Genomic DNA, 20,092 nt, shown 5'->3' with positions numbered 1-20,092 from the left:
CTTATTTTTTAATCCACTATTTTTCGTTACACTACGATTTGTTATTTCAAATTGACCATCGACTACTTTCAGCGTCTGATAAATTAATCAACCGATCCACCAGTATCTCTCTTTCGTTCCCCCTACGTTCTCGTCCACTTTCCAACTCCGTTTCTTCGACTCGAAGAAAGTAATCCCCGCGAGAAAAAGCATCCTATCCGAGCGGGATGCGCTCCTCGGCGTAGGACTTCTTACTGCCGGGACAACGGTACCGGCTATCGATCCAGCATCGAACGACAGCCAACACAGGCGACGTGTATTGATAGTCGTCGCAGCGGCGGCTTGTTTGCACGAAACATCGAATTTTCCGTGACAGTTTACCACGGGACGCGCCCCTCGCGCAGACGGAGGAACCAGGAGTCGGCTTACGTGTCCCTGAATAAACGGATCAACCCTCCAGCGCGCTCGCGTCTCTTCGCGAGACTACTTAAGTTCTTTGCCCGCCGCTGCAACCCCGTCCCCTCGTCTTTCCGCATCATTATTCGCTGGGATGCCCGCGGGATGGGCAGCCTCGATGTCGCATGAATTTCGCACGAAGAACACGTAGTTCCTGGGATTGGTCAGTCGGATTGTTTAAACGATTTTTCTGTCCCCTCGAAGGGCAATAGGAATGGAGTGAAGAATGTTTATGGACAGTCGAACGTGGGACTGAAATTTGAATGTTTCCGCAGGGTTTTTAGGTGGTTTTTTTTTTGTAAAATATTTTGTTATCGCAAGTATGTTAGAAAATTAATTTTTGGGTGAGAGTACGTTGTGGTGTGTCAGCCAGAAACTTCGCTCTTTCCTTCTCTGTATAAATTAGAGAAATTATATCGCGCAGCTTAATTTGACACCATGACCTTTCGTAACTCCCTAATTTGATGCTATGACCTTTTGTAACCTATTTCACTATATAATTAGTAGTATGGAAATTTGTATAATGAATTAGACTATACAATGAAGAAATTCAGTGACAGGTAAAGCCAGAGAAATTTTGTATTCTCTAACATTAGTTCGTAACTGTGTCAGAAGCGCTAAATTGGAACGAGATATACGATACTTGTCGTATCTAGTAGAAAATAAATCTTAAATATAATCGTCACGAACGTGTCCTCGTAGCTGTCAAACATTGAACACGATGAAACGTGACCTAATTCCATTATATTTCCTTCATGACGAAAGTCGACCGATACGAGCGGAAATAAATCTACTAATAATAAACCGATCTACCTAACGACGAACCACGACGATCCTTTGAACGCCACGAATTATTCAGAGATCGGAGATCGCGTCGACACCGGGCGTATCCCAAGTTTCCGGCGGATGCGCGCGGGTAACCAGACCCCCGTCGACTATTTCCCGTTCGTCGAGGGTGAAAAAAAAGGTTCGCGTTCCGATGGAAAAAGTCGTCCGCGAAACTGCGGAGTTTACCTTTCAAGTCGCGAGCGATGAAGTCAGCGGAAGAGGAACGGAGAGCGAGGGAGACAAGACGGTAGGGAGAAGCGGAACGAGTTCCGCGCACGCAAACGCGGAAACCCGAGCTGCCTAGCCCCGGTGCTCAAAAATGAATTTAAGCTGAACGATGCCTGCACGGAGCGCCGGAAACTTTCGCGAAAAATTATGTGAGATGCGCGCGTACAGTCTCTGGCCTGACGTAGCCAGACGCCCTCCATTTCTCTCTCCCTCTGTCTCTCTCTTTCTCACCCCTGTCTACCCTTTTTTCTCGCGGCGGCGAAGGAAGAATCACGGCTGCGAGCCGAGCCCAGGCTCGTTTCTATTTAATTCTTGAATGCGCACCCGCCGCTAGACGAATTTTTTTCGGTTCCGCTGCGCGTCGTTCGCCGCGCGGATGTACGCCAGCGCGCCCGTTTTTTAGGCTCGCGCGAGATGTTTGGAGCGAGCGTGGCTGTGGGAGGGAAATAAAATTTCGTAACGTAACGGTGAAAGGGTGCGCGCGCTATATAGGTGCGTTTAACGTGCATCTGGCATTTCTTTTCTCGACGTTTTTCTTTGAGTTTCTCGTGCGAGTTGGATATTGTCGCGACGAACATCGAGGCGAAGGTTCAAGGAATAATCGTGATTGTGAAACTGGGAATTTCTTGCGATGATGAGATAGATCTCTGCTTGAATCAAGGTTCGTATTTTCCTTGTACGAATGTAGTTCCCAGTTTCTCGTTTCGGTACGAATGTTAGTTATTTCAGAGCTACGCGTTTCCCCCGAATTTAAGGGTAGTTTGAGAGGCAAATAATTAAGCGAAATAGCAATTAATCGTTAGGCCACGATATATTATACATATTTCATTAAAACTGCATCAGGTAGCGGGGTTTCTTTCACCCGCGTGCTTCACGATTATTATGTTTTTACCGACGCGATCGGAAAAATTCTAATTGGCGCGCCTCTCAAATTAACCCGACCGCGCCGGTTTTTCCCTCAGGCCTGTCGCGGCGATTTATTATTATTCCGAGCGCCGCGGTTTACGCCCAGGCTTCTAGCCAAAGCCTCTTTCATCCGTCGATAATTATTATTTCTAATTATTAACCGACGACGAAGGAAATCGCGAGAGAAATAAAAAACGCAGAGGCGGGACGAGGAGGTGCAGGGGGAGAAGCGAGAGAGCGCGAATGAGGGAGGCGAAATCGGGTTCACCGTGAAAATAAATTCGTTAAGCGATATTTAGCCTCTTCGCCGCGAGTAATTGAGCGAACCGAGAAATTTCGTGTCCGTCCGCGGACCTATTATTTCCTGTTTCGGTCCAATCAATCGAATCGTGCCGGCCAATTATAATTCACGCGAACAGCGAACGACCTGGGGGGACGAAATGAATGGAAAAAAAACCGGGGTGGAACGAGAGAAAAATGGAAAGCATTCGTATGCCAAGGAGGTCCATTGGTCTGAAACAAACAGCTGGATTGATTAAATACCGTTCTTATATAACCTTGCAGAATTAAGGACAGGGGCGAAATAAAATGCCATTGTTTTTTGCTTTTCTTCTTTTTTTCGTTTATTTGTCGATAAAATATGTCGACGGGAAGCGACGGGGGAACGCAAAATTCTAACGTCGACGTGCTCGAATCTCACGCGAGAGGCAATTGCGAAATGGGTTACCGAAATACAGACGGTTCTCGCAGTAGGAAACGGAAACACTTGGTACGCTGGTTTTAATTGCACGGTATTAATTTAATGGTACCTCGATGAAAACTTTATTCAATTAACGCTAATGGCCTTCAAAGGCTGCGCGTAATTGAACGAGGTAACATAAATAATCTGCCGATCTTCGAGCTTCCTTCAGACGATAAAGGCTGACGAACGATCGCGAGCGAGCGTTCGAGTGCTCTTAATCAAAACCATCAGAGAACGTACAATATTCCAATTAGGGTAGACAGAACGAGAACATAATTATAATCCAAAGGCACGAATACACCTGCGAGCGTCGAACGTATCCGCGGTTAAATCGAGTTACGTTACTTGGCGGTGTTCGCACTATTTTTCCGAACCGAATCTGTCGCTGTGTATACGAAAGTTGGTGTTTGGACTACACACAAAGTTCGCCCCCCCCCCCCTCATCCCCCCCTGTACACAGCATAACTCATCCCCGTTCCGTTTGGCCTGGACTTTATCCCATTAGTGCCTAACAACGTTTCGAGTAATCCTGAGCAAAGAGGAGGCGATAGTGAAATTCTCGTTTCATCAACGAGTCACATCAAAAGTGTGTAGCTAACCGAATTCGCTTGATTGTGCACGAGTGTCGTCGCAGCTGATGTTCCGGCTGGAATTATTCGCTGTCATAGCTGCGACTCATTGTAACATTCATGGCCCGGGAGCTGCCGCTAAGGGACAATTTCGAAAACGCAGAATCAACTTTGCTCTCGTCCCATGCCCGGGTTACTTGCCTCCGGATACCAAACTTTCGCGCTGCCTGAAATTATTCCGCGCGGCTCGCCGATTTTCGTCTTTTCCGCGAGGCCAGTTTCCTCGATCGTTCGTTTATCGAGGGTTTATCGATCTTCAGGAAAGTCAGTCCTTGAAATTCGCGTACGTTCTTCCTTAAACGATACACGTCCGTGGAATAATATCCTGGTGGATTTAAAAAAAAAATGGAACCAGAAAGGATGCCGTATACCAAAACGCTGCGTCTTCCGTCGTTCCTATTCAGAGTAAAGCCGAGCTATAAATTACTTGTCCAAACTCTAACTGGTACAAAACTCGGCGCACGTGACTGATAGTCCCCGGTAAACCCGGCTAAACTAATGCCATTGTAACTGGACTGAGCGCGCGAGATCGTCGCGCGTTACACTCAATCGGAATTGTCGCGCGACAATCGCGGACGCACTCGGAGAAACGGATCCCGGCGTGAAACGGGGGGAAGCGAAAATCCGTGGGAGCTTGGTAACGCGGCTTGTGCGAGCGAAAACCTCCCTCTCTCTCTCTCTTTCTCTCTTTCTCTCTCTCTCTCTCTCTCTCTCTCTCTCTCTCTCTTTCTCTCTCTGTCGCGAATAGAACGCGGTTCGGAATCAGAAACAAGGCTGAAGCGGGAGGTCGGAATCCCTCGAACGGGCGGAGATTTAATACAGCTCGCTGCATACTAAATCTGCGAGGGAGAGAGAGAGAGAGAGAGTAGCGGCGGTTGCGATAGGGCGCGCGACGCGAAACGCGAAATGGCCGTGGAGAAAAAGGGGGGTCTCATCGAAGTCCCTGGCTGCTGGCTCGCTTTTACCCTCGATCGTCCGTAAAGGGAGCGGCGGCAGGTTGATGGAGCGGCGGGGACGGCGGCGGAGTAAAGGAGGGGGGGGGGGGGGGTGGAAAAAAGGAGAAGGCGAACGAAACAGGAAACGAGCGAGCAGGAAGGAACGAGACGCGGCACGAGGTGGGGTGAGGCGCACGGCATTCTTTGGAAATCCTAGAGCTGCTTCTGTAGCGGCGCTTCTGTTACCGGAGGGGTAAATCGGTATCGTTTCGTTTAAATCCACGTCGTTTTACGAGCTAGCAGTGGAGCAAGGAGAGCGAAAGGGGAAAGGGAAAGAAAAAAACGAACAAAGGAAAAGAGAAAAGAGCGGGAAACCTTTCACCAGACGGGCAGGGCGCGCGGCCGCGCAGCCGTTTCTACGCCTGGTGGTGTTTATTTTAGAATGCTTCGTTCGTCTCTGTAAATGCAATTACGGTCTCCCCGCGGGAATCGATTATCGCATTAGATTATCCCGCGGACGCGTCGGCTTCTTGAACAAGCGGGAATTTAAATTGAAATGTTGTTCTCGGCTGGGTTTGGGCGGGCATAAACAGCGCCGTGGATACGAATTACAGATTGCGTTGTAACGTTATCGGTTGAGAGAAGGGGAAGACGTGCGTATAAAGAAATGATATGCATTTTTTTCTCAGAGAGAAACACGCGAAAGAACCGCGTGTTTATTGGGGAAAGGGATCACGTCTGATCATCGACCGTCCTCCTCCACTGGCACGTTTACGATCCACTACAGAGTTACACGTTGTATCAGAAGTTATCTCAAGTAAAATCTACTTACAGATACGTATTAAGAAGGAAATAGATTTTTTACAAGTCGAATAAAATCCTGTGTGCATTGAGACGTGGAGCATGTCTGACCATACGTCGTTTCTTTCACTTGGCCGTGCTTCATTTCACGGTTAACTTTTTACCGCGCATCGTAAACATTTTATTCGTAAAACTGTTTCAAGTAAATTTATTTACACGTACAATTTAACGAGTGAAGTAGACTTTTTGCAAGTTTCATAGAGTAAGTTCTATATTTTGTCAAAAGTAGGACGAAAGTAGCTTCAGCTTGTCTGTATCTACTTGCTCGTGCTCTTATTTCTACACTACCCCAAGCTGTCACGCGCATCGATATTAAATTCATTCGAAATTTTTAACCGAATAGTTCGCAAGGTATTCGTTCATCAAAGTTAACAAAAGTCAAGTTCCAAATACCATACGCTATATCATTATTAGAATCGAGCATACAAACCACGCCTCGTCCCACACAAGCATCATAAAACATCATCACCAAGACATCCCCGGTATTTCTCATTCCTCGAGTCGCATAATTCAACGTCAACGTATAATTTGACCGGCTGGCCGATGATAATGGAGGATGACCGATTCACGGGGTTCCTCGTGCCCGAGAACTTTGTTATAAATGTCAGGGAAGGCGAAATGCAAAAAGCTCGAGCAAAGGGTACACTCTTGACCCAGTTCCAGGCGCCCTTTAGATTAGTTCGCCAAACAAGACGGCGAGCACGGGCAGAGGGATAAAAAGGTGCCGCGAGGAGTGATAGGAGGTGCGCCGTCGGGAAAGGGAACAGCTGGCGATGGTTGAAAGGGCAGGGCTCGTAAGACACCAATCTACAACACGGTCCACCGAGAGCTGTAACGCCGCTAGAATCGAACTTGTAATAAGGTACACCTCGCCCACTCGCCGGAAGTCGATTGCTCCGCAGGGACAACAACCCTGCTTCGCGTCTGCTTTTCGCTCGTGTACCTTCCTACAACCTTTCGGTGTTGTTCGTCCGTCGCGGGTCTGCTACGCGTGGAACGCGAGAACCCGTCGAAAAGCGCCACTTCTGCTTTGAATCCTACTATACGGCCCCGCTGTTTCCTGTTATTAATTCTGTTTGTTTGCGCGATCGTCGTTGAAATGAAAACGGGCTGAAATATTGTTCGACGGGATAAACTATGAGAGATTTGTTCGCCGTTCGTAGCAATTTGATATTATGTATGGGTTAGAATTCGGTTTTGTGATACAGGTCAGTTGTGGATCAAATGGATGGTGATTGTTAGCCGTAAAATTAATTTTGCAATAGTTATTTTAAACGCGATTGTATAGGAAATTATATACAGTTGCGATTTTAATTTATATTTGAATGAGGAGTGTTGCGAATTTTCCATACGGGTGTTAACCTTTTGCGTTCGAATGACGACTCTCACTCGTCACTTTGTTTCTGCTGAATTTCGTTATCTCCAGTTGATAGAAGCGAAGTATTGGTTCGAGAATAGGTCCCTTAGGCTGTTTATGCTTTCAGTTGGAAAGTGACATTCTGACGTAAAATTGGGATTAAGATAAAAGTCCTCGTGTTGAATACATATCCAGCGTTAGTACAGCTTCGACGATCGTAGTAAGCACACGTATAGCGTAGATTTGTGCTACTCGTTTTAAAGTTCTAACGCGAGTTTTATTTTGAATCGATCAGAAACGTATCTATCCATAATACTGATGTGGTATCGGGTGTGAGGCATAGAAAAATTAGAGTAATAAACAGTGAATCCGGAAGTGGCAGTGATGCTTATGTAAAATATCACACCAAACGCAACTACAGAACTTGAACTCCGATAATTATATTCTTCAAGATGTAATCACAGATAATATATTCAAATATAACACTTTCGTATGTTAATTTGTATATAAATTCATCTATACGCGAAATCTAATGGAGTTTATCACGATGTCTGACCAATAACAGATCGTTACTACTTAAAAATTTCTAGAAATACCAAATGGTAATCGATATCCGCATAAAATTGAACATTTCCATGGTTAAAATAAATTCAAATAATACGTATTCTTCGCGTTCAACCAATTCGATTAATTTTTCACTGATTCATTAAAATTAATTATCAAGCAAACAAATGAATTTGATCGGAACGATCTATCTATCGAAGGTACAATCATTTTTGCAATTCGCACTATCCCGATGTCAGTTAATAATAATCGTCTCGATTTCTGGTGCGATGTCGATTGCTGAAAATTATATTTTCAAACGGGCGTTTCATAAATGCATCGCGCGGAGGAAATTGACGCGTCGAGCAGACCCGAAAGTTGATATCGTTCGTTTTCAGTCGAAAAGCGCGAGCTGGCCAAATTGTTACTCTTAACGCAGAACAAATATTTTCGGTTCGAGCATTCAGTGGAAAGTGAAATGCCTCGTATAATCGTCGCTCGGACGTGGAGCGCAATAATTTTCGCGCTCGAGGAAAGAAAACCGCGAGGAATCTCCGAGAGGGAGATTAATATCGATTCCACGAGTCGAAGCCGGGGACTGATTCCGTCGAACAACTCGAGGACATCAAAGTATATCGGGAAGGGTTTTTGCCGTTCTTTTGCCTCGAGGATATTACGCGGGCCAGCAAGAGGCAAAAGAGCAGAAAAGTTGAAATAATTCCGCGACGGGGAAATGTGGTACAATCTTCTTTGTTTAACGGAACAGTAAGCGACTAGCCAGATATTGGAATGATCAAAGGGATCAACCCGGGGGCCAAGAGGGTTCTTTTAAGAATTTATATTGTTTCATTTCCAGTGTTTATTTTTAATTACACCGGGTATAAGGAGGTCCGAACGAAACCGTGAAATTCTTGATCCTTTTAAAATTTCACATCGATGGGAACCGTATGGTCTTCTCTTCGCCAGGGAAAGATAAATATACTTTGCGAGGTATATTATTTTTCAGTAAAAGGATTGTGGGAGAAATGCTCGATATAATTGATACCCGATAGACTTTGTTGTCTCTTGGTGACTTTTTAGCCAGGCTGAATTGGTGGAAACGCTGCGTTTCTTCTTTTACAACGAAGAAATAAAACACGCTCCGCGGACGGTATTATTTTCGAGTAAACGGTCGGATAAAGCGTTTAATAAATTATTTATGCGCGATTAGAGGTTGCGTTCGATAAAGGGTACTGCATAATTGAGAAGTCAGTGTTAAAACATGCATTACGTTGCTAATTATAATACCAAATGAACAATTTTATTAAATTTTAACAATATTAAATTATTCATTTTATTAATTTAATATATCACGAAGTTACGTATTAATTCGACGCGATCCGCTTAAAATTTTAAACAAATGGAAACTTTTCGTCAAGGGGACGATGAAATACACCTTCCAGAGCACGTTAGATTTTTTTCTAAAAGGATCCAAACGTATAGTTTAACACGTCCGTCGCATGTCATTATAATTTACGGTCGTCAAGCAATTTTCATAATCGAGAAATCGATCTTAAATCATAAAGGTATTCGCTGTTCGAAGTTGCTACGATTTCACTGCGAACCCTATCCTTTATTTTCCGTCCACCGTCGCAATTTGTAGGCTTTCATCGGGTTGAAATGTATCCGCAGAATCTACTCTTCCCTCAATGCAGAGATCGAATCATCCTCTTTTCGTGTTTCAGCCTCGCCCAGCGTCCCACGCCTATCGATTATTCAGACGTCTCTTTGTACCTGCAGCGCGAATCAAGTCCACCCACGAATCATTTACTCCGCAAACCCTGGCAAACCTGCCATTGAATATGGTCGCGACTAGGCGTTCTGAAATTCGTACGCGTTACCCACACCGGTTTTAATTGATGGCATCTTTCCTCGCCAGCGGGTAGAAAAAAATATTTCGACGGAACGAGACCGGGATCATCAAACGAGGACTGTTCAGGCTTTGATTTAACTGGCAGAAGCGTATCACGTACCGCAACAAAGGTGTGGACGAAAAAAAAAAGAGAAGAAAAGAGAGCGACCAAGAACGAGAAATATAATGGAAAGACGTACACTTTGTGAAAAACATGGGAGGTGTAAAAGACTTGGCGATGGCGAAGGGTCCCTGGTGTCAGTCTTGTCTTACGCTGCGCTGCCTCTTCTGTTTTCATTAAAAGCTTCGCTCCGTCTCCCTTTATCCTTCTCGCTCATCGTCCTTTCCATTCGTCGTATAATATTACTCGTTCTTTTGAAAGTTGAAAAACGGGGCGAATGTCGTCTAAGAGACTCAATTCCTTGCCGTGTTCCGTGCGACGTTTCAAAGCGTCGGAACGTGAATTATTTCGATGGATAATCATCATCCCTGAGGTGTGCACGCCGTTGCGGGCGTGTTTCCTCGCCTTTAAAAGATCGATTCACCGCCGCGGCGTTCCTCTTTCGCGGGCAGAAGAGGAAAAAGAAAGGGGCTAGGGTGAAGAGGAGGGACGAGAGGAAAGAAAGGGAGGGCGGGTCCCGCGATAAAACGATCGCGCTTTGAATCATTCTTCATCGAAGACGCCGCCGCGTCTGCAAAACTTACACCTGACTGCGCTCTCGTTAGTTTGAGCGAACGGGTCTTGAAGGAGCGAGCCTGTTGGTCGGAGCTTTTTTTCGCCGCCCCTCGAAACCCCCTCTCGTTGCTACTATGAAACAGTTAACGATATTCAAACAAACCTCCCTGTGTCGAGAACGACCACGGTTCGTAATCCAGACGATACCTCGGATGAATGTTTTGGTATCAATCTTCATCCGCGTAATAAACATGACGGACCTGGAGAAGAAAAACGGATTACAAAGGGAAATATATTTAATTCAGAGAGAGAAAGAGAGATATCGAACGTTCGTGCAATAATAAATTAAATGATAAAATTGACTGAATGGTAACGCATGAAAATGATGTGGAATACGTAACGTTGTTCTGAGAGATGGATTTAAAATGTACGTTATTATTCGTAATTATCAATGAGTTTGCGGAACTTTCAGTAATGAGGTCGAAAAGAATTCCACTCGAATTTCTACCGCATTCTTCCCATTGCAATTAATCCACTATAATGCTGATACGTAATGTTTTATCTCCTTATGATTTTATTATTATATTTCATTGCTACACCGTTGCATCAGCATCAAGCACGAATCGAATTAGAATACTGCGATCGACTACAATTTTTCTCGCACTCATAGGGAAACAAAGTGGAAATTGCAAAGGGTTGATTTCGAACCTCTCGCTTGTGCGACAACACACATGACAAGGGACAGCCATCCGTCCGCTTACTTTTACTTCCACTGACCAACATTTTCGAACGGCGCCCTAAATCAACGCGACCCTAACCGGACACGCCCCTCCGATGTTACTTTCACCGCTGAACGTATTACTCGAAACGGCGAACGGAATTACGTCGCCGTTGACAGATGCAAACGGGATGAAACTACCCCTCGCGTTCGCGACACGAAGTCCATCGAATGTTAATCGCATAATCTAATATTTCCTACAGCGTTACCACGTACACCACGTTACGGTTTCTTTCCAGTCTCCAAGTACTTTACGCTTTACTTGACCCATGTCATCTGGCTTTAGCGAGCCCTCACCCCTTACGATCTTGTTACACAAATCAACAACACGTATTCGTTCGATTCTGTCAGATGTAGCCAGTAAAATCGACCAACGAAAACTCTGCAAGTAGACTTACGTTCTTCATCGTGACCAGCAAAATGGTCGAGCGCGAACCAGAAGTCGACGCGTCGCGAGACAACGCGAGAAGCAACGGTAACAATGATGAGCTTATTCCAAGGCATGGAGCGCGTCCTCGTTCCTCTGCAATATGTAATTTCAAGGCGTTTTCACGAGCTGGTAACGGGGCGACCGTTACTTCTATCGTTTCGTGCTTGCGGTCCTTTCGCAGGAAGCAGGGAGGAACAAAGCGGGGGAGGGAGATGGGCTACGGGGTTGGCAGGGGGTAAAGGTAATCCCTATTGTTTCTACTGTCCCATAAATCCTACTAGCCGCGTCGCCTTCCCGCCTCCGCCGCTCGCACTTCGTTTACCGACAACACACCACCCCCCATGCAACCCCACCGACCCGCGCTACAAACTCCCCCGCCATTCTCGATCCCCGTGTTACGCCTTTCTCGCCACGGTGCTTCGTAAATCTCGGTCCAGCTGTGCTTTACGGCACACATGTACTTCCGGGAAGAATACAAGCGATCCTATCTACGATTCGAGATCGGGGCTTCATCCCTTCGCCGGGGCGACGATCGCTCGAGAGTTAGGTTAACGTTCGATCCGGAAGCGCTTGGAATTTTCTCTCGTTTTGCTCGCAACTTGCTACAACGTGATCGCGGAAAGATGTGGAAATTATTTTCTCTTTCGCGTGGAAAATAATAAAGAATAAAAGTGGCAATGTGTATCTTCGATGTTTTATTGAAACAAGAACTGTTTAGGATGTTGGTACATCGTTGGATTCGTGGAGATAGTTTATATTAGGATAAGAGATTAATTTACGATGAGATCGTGGCGATAAGAAATAGTGCAGGGGAAGAGAATTAAGGGTTTGGACTTTTTATGTAGTACGGGATCGTATAACTCTAATTTTCTCGGGGAGGAAAGCTGATCGCCCTTCAAAAATTTGTCGCGCTACCCCAAGTTCTGGTACGCTGTTTCCACAGGGTTGTTTACGATCCATAACGCTTTCAACGGAGCACTTTAGACTCCTGACACGTAGACGGGGTTGCTTTTTTCAGTAACATCGAGCAAGGGTCGCTACTAATTTATGACGTTAAACTCTGACGTCTTGTTGAGCTTTACTTGTACTTTACTTACGCTGTATATTTACCACGGTTGCTTGTAACGTGATTACGAGCTGCTCTCTGGAATACTGAAACGATTATACATTAGGTCTGTTGGAATTACACATATGCGTTACCATATAATTATCATATTTCTTTACCACCCTTCTATGGATCTAGAGAAAAAAAAATTAAATTAAATTCCATATGCGTTCCAACATACCTAACGAACAATAAATTAAGTTAGTCGAAATTAATCCTCACGAGAATATCAATTGACGTGTTTTTTTTTTTCGTTTCGAATTCCAGATCGAGGATGCCATGCTGATGTTCGACAAGCAGACCAACAGGCACAGAGGTGAGTGAAATTTACAATTTTCTCCAGTCTATGGGAACCGGTCTGTTCCTATCGCGATATAATAATTCGATGCCTGTGGCTCGGTTAATTGCTGTTTAATCACCGGCGATCGTTGTTACGCGAGAGGACCGGCGACATCGCGCGTCGAAATTTCGTTCGCGCGTCGCGCGCGGCACACACGCGTGCACGCGCGACGACTAAGTCCGCCCCGTGTTCGCAAATACGCTGAAAATATGGCCGAGACCATTCTCTGTTTAGCGAGTCAATAACACCGGCGTGTTTCGTTCGCGCTGATCACGGGCACGAGTAATTAACGAGCCGGCTCGAAACTATAATTAGTAATTACGTATGATACGCGCGACGCCGATGCGCCAGCGTCGGGCGCGGCCGAAGATAAATAACATTAATTTGACGCCGCGATCGATTATATCGGCCCGTTAATCACGACGGTGATTGCGTGATTCAACGTTAACGCGCGCCTTTCTTGCGACTTCGTCGACGCGACGCGCGATCCAACCCTCTCCGATCGGGCGACGCCGGCTGGGGAAATTTCCCGGCGTTTTTCATCGAACCCGATGAACGCTCGATCGGAACATCCGTGTGCCAGATAAATTCCTCGCTTCAAATATAGCTGAAACTTTGAGATAAATTGGAAAATCCCTCAAATTTGTAAAATATAGGTCGCTAAATGAGGAGGGTTCGCTGGTGAAATATTTTTTCAGTAATTCCGTACAAACCAGCGATACAAAATCAGCATGGTAACTAATTAAATTCCATGAATTTTCAAGAGATTAAATATTAACGATAGCAATTATCATTTCGATGAACATCCCCTTATGTCAAGGAGAACGACTTCGTTCGCTGGTTGAAACATTCAGCAGTTATACTGAGCGGACATGATTCTTCGTCATGGTAATTGTCTTCAGCCAACCGTTCCCAAATATTATGTCGGTAACGTTATCAATGTCGTCTACGCGAAGTTGCAGGGCGGCATAAACGCGGCGGCGACTTTGAATTTCATTGGATCGCGTCACGCATAACAATGGGCCGATCGCGGCGGTCGGTTACGCGGGTTTTTATTCAGGTGCTATTAACATAAAGAATAAAAGAAGGGACGCGTGCCAGGAATCGAAACGGCCGAGCATTTACATCCGACGCGCGTACTACGTGTACAAACGACCGGAGGAATTCCGTTTCCCGCGGAGGGAAATACGAAAAATGTAAATTCATCGTGGCTCGATTAGAAGTCGAAAGGAACCGGGCGAAAAGAAGACGAAAAAGGGTGGGGAGGCGGGAACGGGTGGAGCGAGAACGTGGGTGGGCCTATAAAATTAGCATAACACCATCTGTTATCGTTCGCTTTCCTTTCTTTTTTTTTCTTTTTTTTTCCTTTCCTTCCGCGCTGGCAAAGGTCGCTCCGAATGTTTCGCGCGGCACCCTACGTTTCCGACTTAGCGGTACGATAGCGTAGATTAAGAGATAAACGAGGCGATATGAATAAATTGTTACGAAACGAGCCGAGCGATAGAGGGAACTAGTTCCCGTTTCGGACTCCCTGGCAGAGGGTGGTGGGCGCTATGAAGGATTTTCTTTTAATATCGGTAATTCGTTGAGGTCAGTATAAATTAGCGGTTGGCCTGGACGTGCCGGATGATTGATACGATATTCGATTCGAGACGATTCAGCGAAATTGAGTACACTCCTATGCATTAGTTATCAGGCACGTGTACGTCTCGAATAAAAGATGTACTCGATTCAACTGTCACCAAGACTCGAAAGAAGGACACGTGGCATAATTAATTAGTAAGCAGTCGTTACGTTTCCAAGTCATGGCGCAAACACTTTCGGTTATCAAAAATTTCTCAAACATCCGTCAAGCTTACTCTTCTAACGCTACACGGATGTCGTGAAATATTTTTAACGACACCTCTGCGGAGGATCTTGAATAACCAAATAGGAAACACTTCAATCTATGCGGCAATCTAAAGTCGAACTCTCGAGCGTTAGGATGAATGAAATATCAGGCCGCTAGTGTAATGTATGCGCCAGCTCGACTCCCGCCTCCGTCTGCTGGCGGTAGGAACAGACATAGTAAGAGATTCAGGGAACGACGCGGGGAAGGGAGAGAGGGAATACGAATGGCAAGGGCCTCGCTGTCGCGAGCCCTGGATCCATTCACATCGTCGGCTGAATAGGGTCGATAATCGTCAGCGATCGAGGTACCCCACCCGACCGATAATCGCGCGGCTCTCTATCTTTTTTAACGGTATCCGAGGCGCGTCCTCCAGCCGCCCCCCGTCGCCCCTTTAACCCCACCGCGGCGCCCGTGGCCCTCGATTCGTTTTCATCCCTTCTGCTCTCGAGTGGAGTGCCTGCCGGGTCCCGGTGATAGATTCTAATATCGCTTATGAAAAATAGGGGCAAATGGGATATGAAAGCTGGCTCCCTTCAATGCCACAGGGGTTTCTTGCCGCCTCGACTCGGAGGGGGTGAGAGAAGAAGACGGCTGGCGCGGGCGAGACGAGCGTCGCGCGTCTGAGCAAACGGACGACACCGTGGAAAGGAGCGGGTGAAATAGCGGTGTGCACCTCTGGCGGAGAAAGAGAGGCGAGGGACGGTGGGAAAAGGGGAGGAAAAAACCGGCTGGGAAGAAGGAGAAAGAGAAGAACCGAGGGGGTTGGCGCGGGGGCTCTTTCAAAGCGGCGCGTAATCTCTCTCGCGATGACATCCAATACCATCCCCCGTCGGGCGAGTCTGCGAACCTCAAACCTCGAACATCACTGTTCTCCGGCAGATTTCACAATATGGCACTTCCGTAGCCGGTCCCTGACCCCTAAGGGGATTATCGTCGGATTTTCTGTGAACGACGCGCGAGTAACCACTCGGACGCAATCAAGGGAAACAGCGATGGATCTTATTTTACCGCTCGTTACTCCCCTTTCGGCTGCACGGCTGTGGCAAAATGTGCGGTATACTCGAGCGTGAATAATCGGCATTAGAATACGTAGCTCGTGTTTAACGCGATGAAAATATCTACTGAATGTTGACATAGAAAGAAAAAAATATTTCGTGTTCGCCAGAAACATGAAATCATCTTCCTTTACTTCTGATCGTTACAAGAGCTTTAAAAAGGTAAGAGGAGAGTTCTCAAGCGATACTCGAGATTTGCATCTCCCACTCGAAGGTGGGACCAAGAAGGATTCAAACGCGAGGAGCGACAATCCAGAAAACGTCTCCCTTACATCCACTGGAATCAGGAAACGAATGTGCTGGTGAATGGTCGTGTAAAGGGACGATGGTAGACGTCACGGTTACGACTATCCGACACCATTTCTCCGACAGCCATCCCAGTGACAGGAACGAGCGGTTGTTCGTTCAAGGTCGTTTAAAACGTCGCTCCCTAACCCAGATTCGATTTCGATCAACGGAGGAACTGCGTATCAACGCGAGCGAGGTCGTCAGGAAGCGGAACAGCGGTCGTGGCCCGTGTCGGAATTACAAAGGGATAGAAAGAGAGAGAGAGAGAGAGAGCGGAGAGACATGGTGGTCGATGGCGCGACCCGTTCACGTTCAAATCCCCGAAGAAGAGTCGCCTCGCCTCTGGCCGCATCGCCGTCGCATCGCCACCGCCGCCCGTTTCACCGCGCCACCGTTGAAAGAAGAATCCGAGCGTTTCCGGACAATTTCGAGTCCCGCAGCGAGCTATGATTTCCACGCGGATGGGCAGCCGCTGCAATTGCAGCAAAGCGTGTCTTCCCTCTGCACGGCGCTGGCCTTTCTCCGGCTCGGAGGCGCGACTATGGCTCGGAGGCGCGATTATCCAAGCTTCGCTGGCCAAAGGATTTTCTCTTGGTGAGCTCCACCCTTACGCGGTGGGATTCGAGGGTGGTTGAAGGGGATGATGGGGCGGTGGGGCACCTATAAGGTAGAGACGAGCGCCACGGTTCCGTAGCTACCCCGCCAACACTCGCGTACACAGAGGTGTACGTGTACGCGCGCGGACGGGAGCAAACTGAACGCTTGCCCGTGTGTATGTTTGCGCGTGCACGCGATCGAGTTTGTATAGACGGTCTAGGGGTACGTACGTGTGCGTTTGCGCGTGTACCTTGTCATAAATTGCTGGCGCATCGCTTCTGGACGGGGTGTGTGCGCTCCTGCATCGGTCAGGACCGCTTCCATGGTCCTCCTTGATTGCCTACCGGCGATGGTCCAAAAGAAGAAGGACGTGCCCGCTCATGCGTGAACACGCGCGTCAAAGGAACGCGTCCAGCCTGGTCGATCGTTCGACGAACCTCTCTTTTCGGTTCGCGCATCGGCGATGATCGGGTAGATAGGATACGGGCCTCAAGGAAATCGCGCTTGGATCCTTAATTCCATGTTTTATAGAGTCCCCTGATGGTCTGTCTTTTTTCCAACAGAGGTACAGATGGATCTCTTATCAGCAATTCGACGTTCATCATTTCGAACGTGCGTAGGTAGTGAAGTGAAAAGAAATATCTCGAAAATTTTAGATGAAAGAATAGCTCGAATCTTTCGTATCCAGCAAATTGCGTATCAATCTGTACGTGACTAGAACTTGGCGAGACTTGAACGATTCATTAAAACAGACCGTGCGAATGTTCAAAGCAAGAGCCGTCTCCGTCCAAGATTCTCATCGCAATACTTCACGCCAGCCCCGACGAAACAACTCGTTCTTCGCAATCAACGCAGACCAGCGCCACCGCCGACGTCTCCACCTCGTCCAACGGGGGAGAACGGTGTAATCATGGCGGACGCGGCACGTCGCAAAGTCTCGACTTAACGAAGCTAGAGAATCCCACGTGTCTCGAAGTGGCGGCTTGGTCCGCGGTGGACGCAATTACCCAAGGCTGTCTCCAGGTTTCCTCCTCGCTGGTCAGGGAGAATCTCCGCGTAGACGGGAGAAGTTTGCTGAGGCTACGCAAGTCGGCCAGTGTCAGCGGGCCAACCGGATACGTTATGCCAGTTTGACGGTAATCCCCGCGCCGCTGTGGCATCGGATGGCATGGGTGCCGTTTCCGGTTCCGGGGTCAGAGTCATCGGGAATTTCGCGACTCTAACCAACTCGCGCGACGCGCGGCGAACCCTCCGGTTTCGACTCGAACTCGCGCTCACGTATGCACCCAGCCGCACCCATCGCTTCGAATAGTTGCAGCTTGGGTTCGCAACTCTGCCCACGGATCGGTTGGAAATAGTTTCGAAGCTGTTTCTAGCACTCGCGCTTCGGTTACCGTACGGCTCTCTGTGCGCGTAACTCGTACTAAGGTAACTCGTAAGATCACCCCTCTCTCTCTCTCTCTCACTCTATCTCTTTATCTATATCTCGTGTTCTCTCTCCCTCTTTCTCTCTCTGTCTCTGTCTGTCCGCACAGCATCACGGAATTGGTACGACGCGCGTAGTCGAGCGGAAAGCTGAGATTGATTTCCACGGGAGAGTTCCGCGTTGCTGGTTCTTGATTGGTAATTGCGGGACCGCGATCGATAACCCCATGGAACGCGTATATAGGAAGAGAGGGACAGAGAGAGAGAGAAAGAGAGAGAGAGTGAGAGAGCGTCGCGACGGAACGTTCACGCCGCGTTGCCGGCGATTTTGGTGCGTACGCCTTTCACGGAAATGCGAGGGAGTTTGGATCTGTAGGGACGGTGTCGCAGGGGTTGAAAGCGTAGCCGCTGTCGTGGGTGTTTATTTTTCGGCGATATGAATGAGAAAAGTTGCGAGATGAAAGGAGTTCCTGGCGCACGGGTTATTTCTACGACCTTTTTGCGGCTAGATTTTCAAATGAAATAATTAGTAGCCGCGTACGACTTCCGCGGCGCTCGGAGTACTTATTGTATCACTTGCCAATTTACGTAGTGCCCGTAATTAATACAATAATGTTTTGTTACGAATTTATATTTGTTTAACGCGGTATTTCCGAACACGAAAATTAACAACTTCCACTTCGGTGTAAAAGTAAAAGTACGAAGGTTTTTTGTCACGACTCGACGAGCCGGAAAAATTAAACCTATAGCGTATCGCGAAAAAGCGAGCATATTATTGTAAAAAAAAAATTGAGGAAAGAAGAAATCTCGAGTATCGTCGGGAACACGACGAGATACCCTGGAAATAAATTCCGCACAGAGGCTGGTAAACGTTGTTACGGGAATGTTAGCGCGTTCAGCATCGGTCTGCGGAGGGTTTAAAAAATTCCCGTATTCGGCGAAGCGTGTCGAAAAGTTTTCCCCACGGTGCACAGGGCTTGATGCCGCGCTCTCATGAAAATATCGTGTCTTTTATGAAGGATCCGCGGGCCCTCCGCGTCGCGAGGCGAAATTTTTCCCCTCCGTTGCCGGCGGGTAGCCGGGCTTTAGTCGGCCAAAGAAACTCTCAAGGCATCGCCTTTTGGGAGCATCCAGCAACGTGAATATCTCTCCCTCGGAGCCGCCGCTATCAGAGGATGGTTTCGCGCGTCGTTGCAACTTTCGAAAACTCCGCGCGGCGGAAGTCGACCAGCCGACGGACGGAAACTTTCCTGAACGATGGATGGTCCGCGGGTCACGGATGTTACGTAAAGGATCGCGCGCGCACGGTCGGCGTTCCCGAATCCAGCCTAAAACGCGACGCTGCTTCCGTTCCGCCCCGCCGCGGCATTCCACCCTCGCGCGCCCCTTCGCCCTGAGTTATCGACGATTTCCTATTTCGAGAGCCGACGCCGGCCGAGGCGGACTCCGACGGTCCTTTCAAATGGAAACGCGGACCGCCTTATCGGCGAGCGCGCGAGGAACGCTCGAGGTTCGTTTATCTGATCGTCGATCTGGCCGGAGTCTTTGGAATTGGTTAAGGATTGGTACAACACTGCGATAAACGGGATTGAGAAATAAGCAGTTTTCCTTGATTTACGAGTCGAGGGCTCTCCGTGAGATTTTACGGTAAATACGTTTCATGTAAAATTGGTATACGAGTGTAACTGGAGTAGGCGGGTATTCTATTTGAACTTCGCTCGTACGTTTTCTATGGAGGGGAAAGGTTATATAAAGGATCTCGGAAACTCCTACGCCTTCGTGGTACAACGCGCTCTTTCGTTACAATTTATTTTACGAAATTAGTTGACGCACGTAACATTACGTTTCTCTTGTTAGGAATTTTTAAACAATTGTTATTTTTAACATTTATTTGTAACGCCATCGTTAAATTTTTATTTTTATTTTAATTGCAATAATAATGGAGTTGGTTCTTATTTTCATCATAAATGACACGATTCAAAAGAGTCTGAAAGTTAGAAGAGTAACATAGCATATCTACCTTTATGTCCAAAGTTCACAGTGTGCAAGTTACAAAAGGAGTATATAAACTTGTTCGTTTTAATGCTCCTCCACGGTGCGAAGTTTTATTAACAAAGAAAACTGAAGTTTCGTGTAGCTGAACTTAAAGAAA

At 47.2% G+C, this 20,092-nt stretch overlaps 1 protein-coding gene across 5 annotated transcripts in view; it reads left to right on the top strand.

The window, feature by feature from the left end:
* The window catches only part of Rbp6 (RNA-binding protein 6), a 720,663-nt gene that overhangs the window by 575,964 nt on the left and 124,607 nt on the right, over nt 1-20,092 (top strand). For all 5 annotated transcript variants that reach the window (XM_076903951.1, XM_076903952.1, XM_076903949.1 and 2 more), the window contains one exon: nt 12,612-12,660. In XM_076903951.1, the coding sequence (XP_076760066.1) occupies nt 12,612-12,660 (49 nt within the window). The remainder of the gene's footprint in view (nt 1-12,611; nt 12,661-20,092) is intronic.

Source organism: Xylocopa sonorina, chromosome 11 (genome assembly GCF_050948175.1).
Source record: "Xylocopa sonorina isolate GNS202 chromosome 11, iyXylSono1_principal, whole genome shotgun sequence".
NCBI lineage: Eukaryota > Metazoa > Arthropoda > Insecta > Hymenoptera > Apidae > Xylocopa > Xylocopa sonorina.
This window is presented reverse-complemented; position numbering and strand designations above follow the sequence as displayed.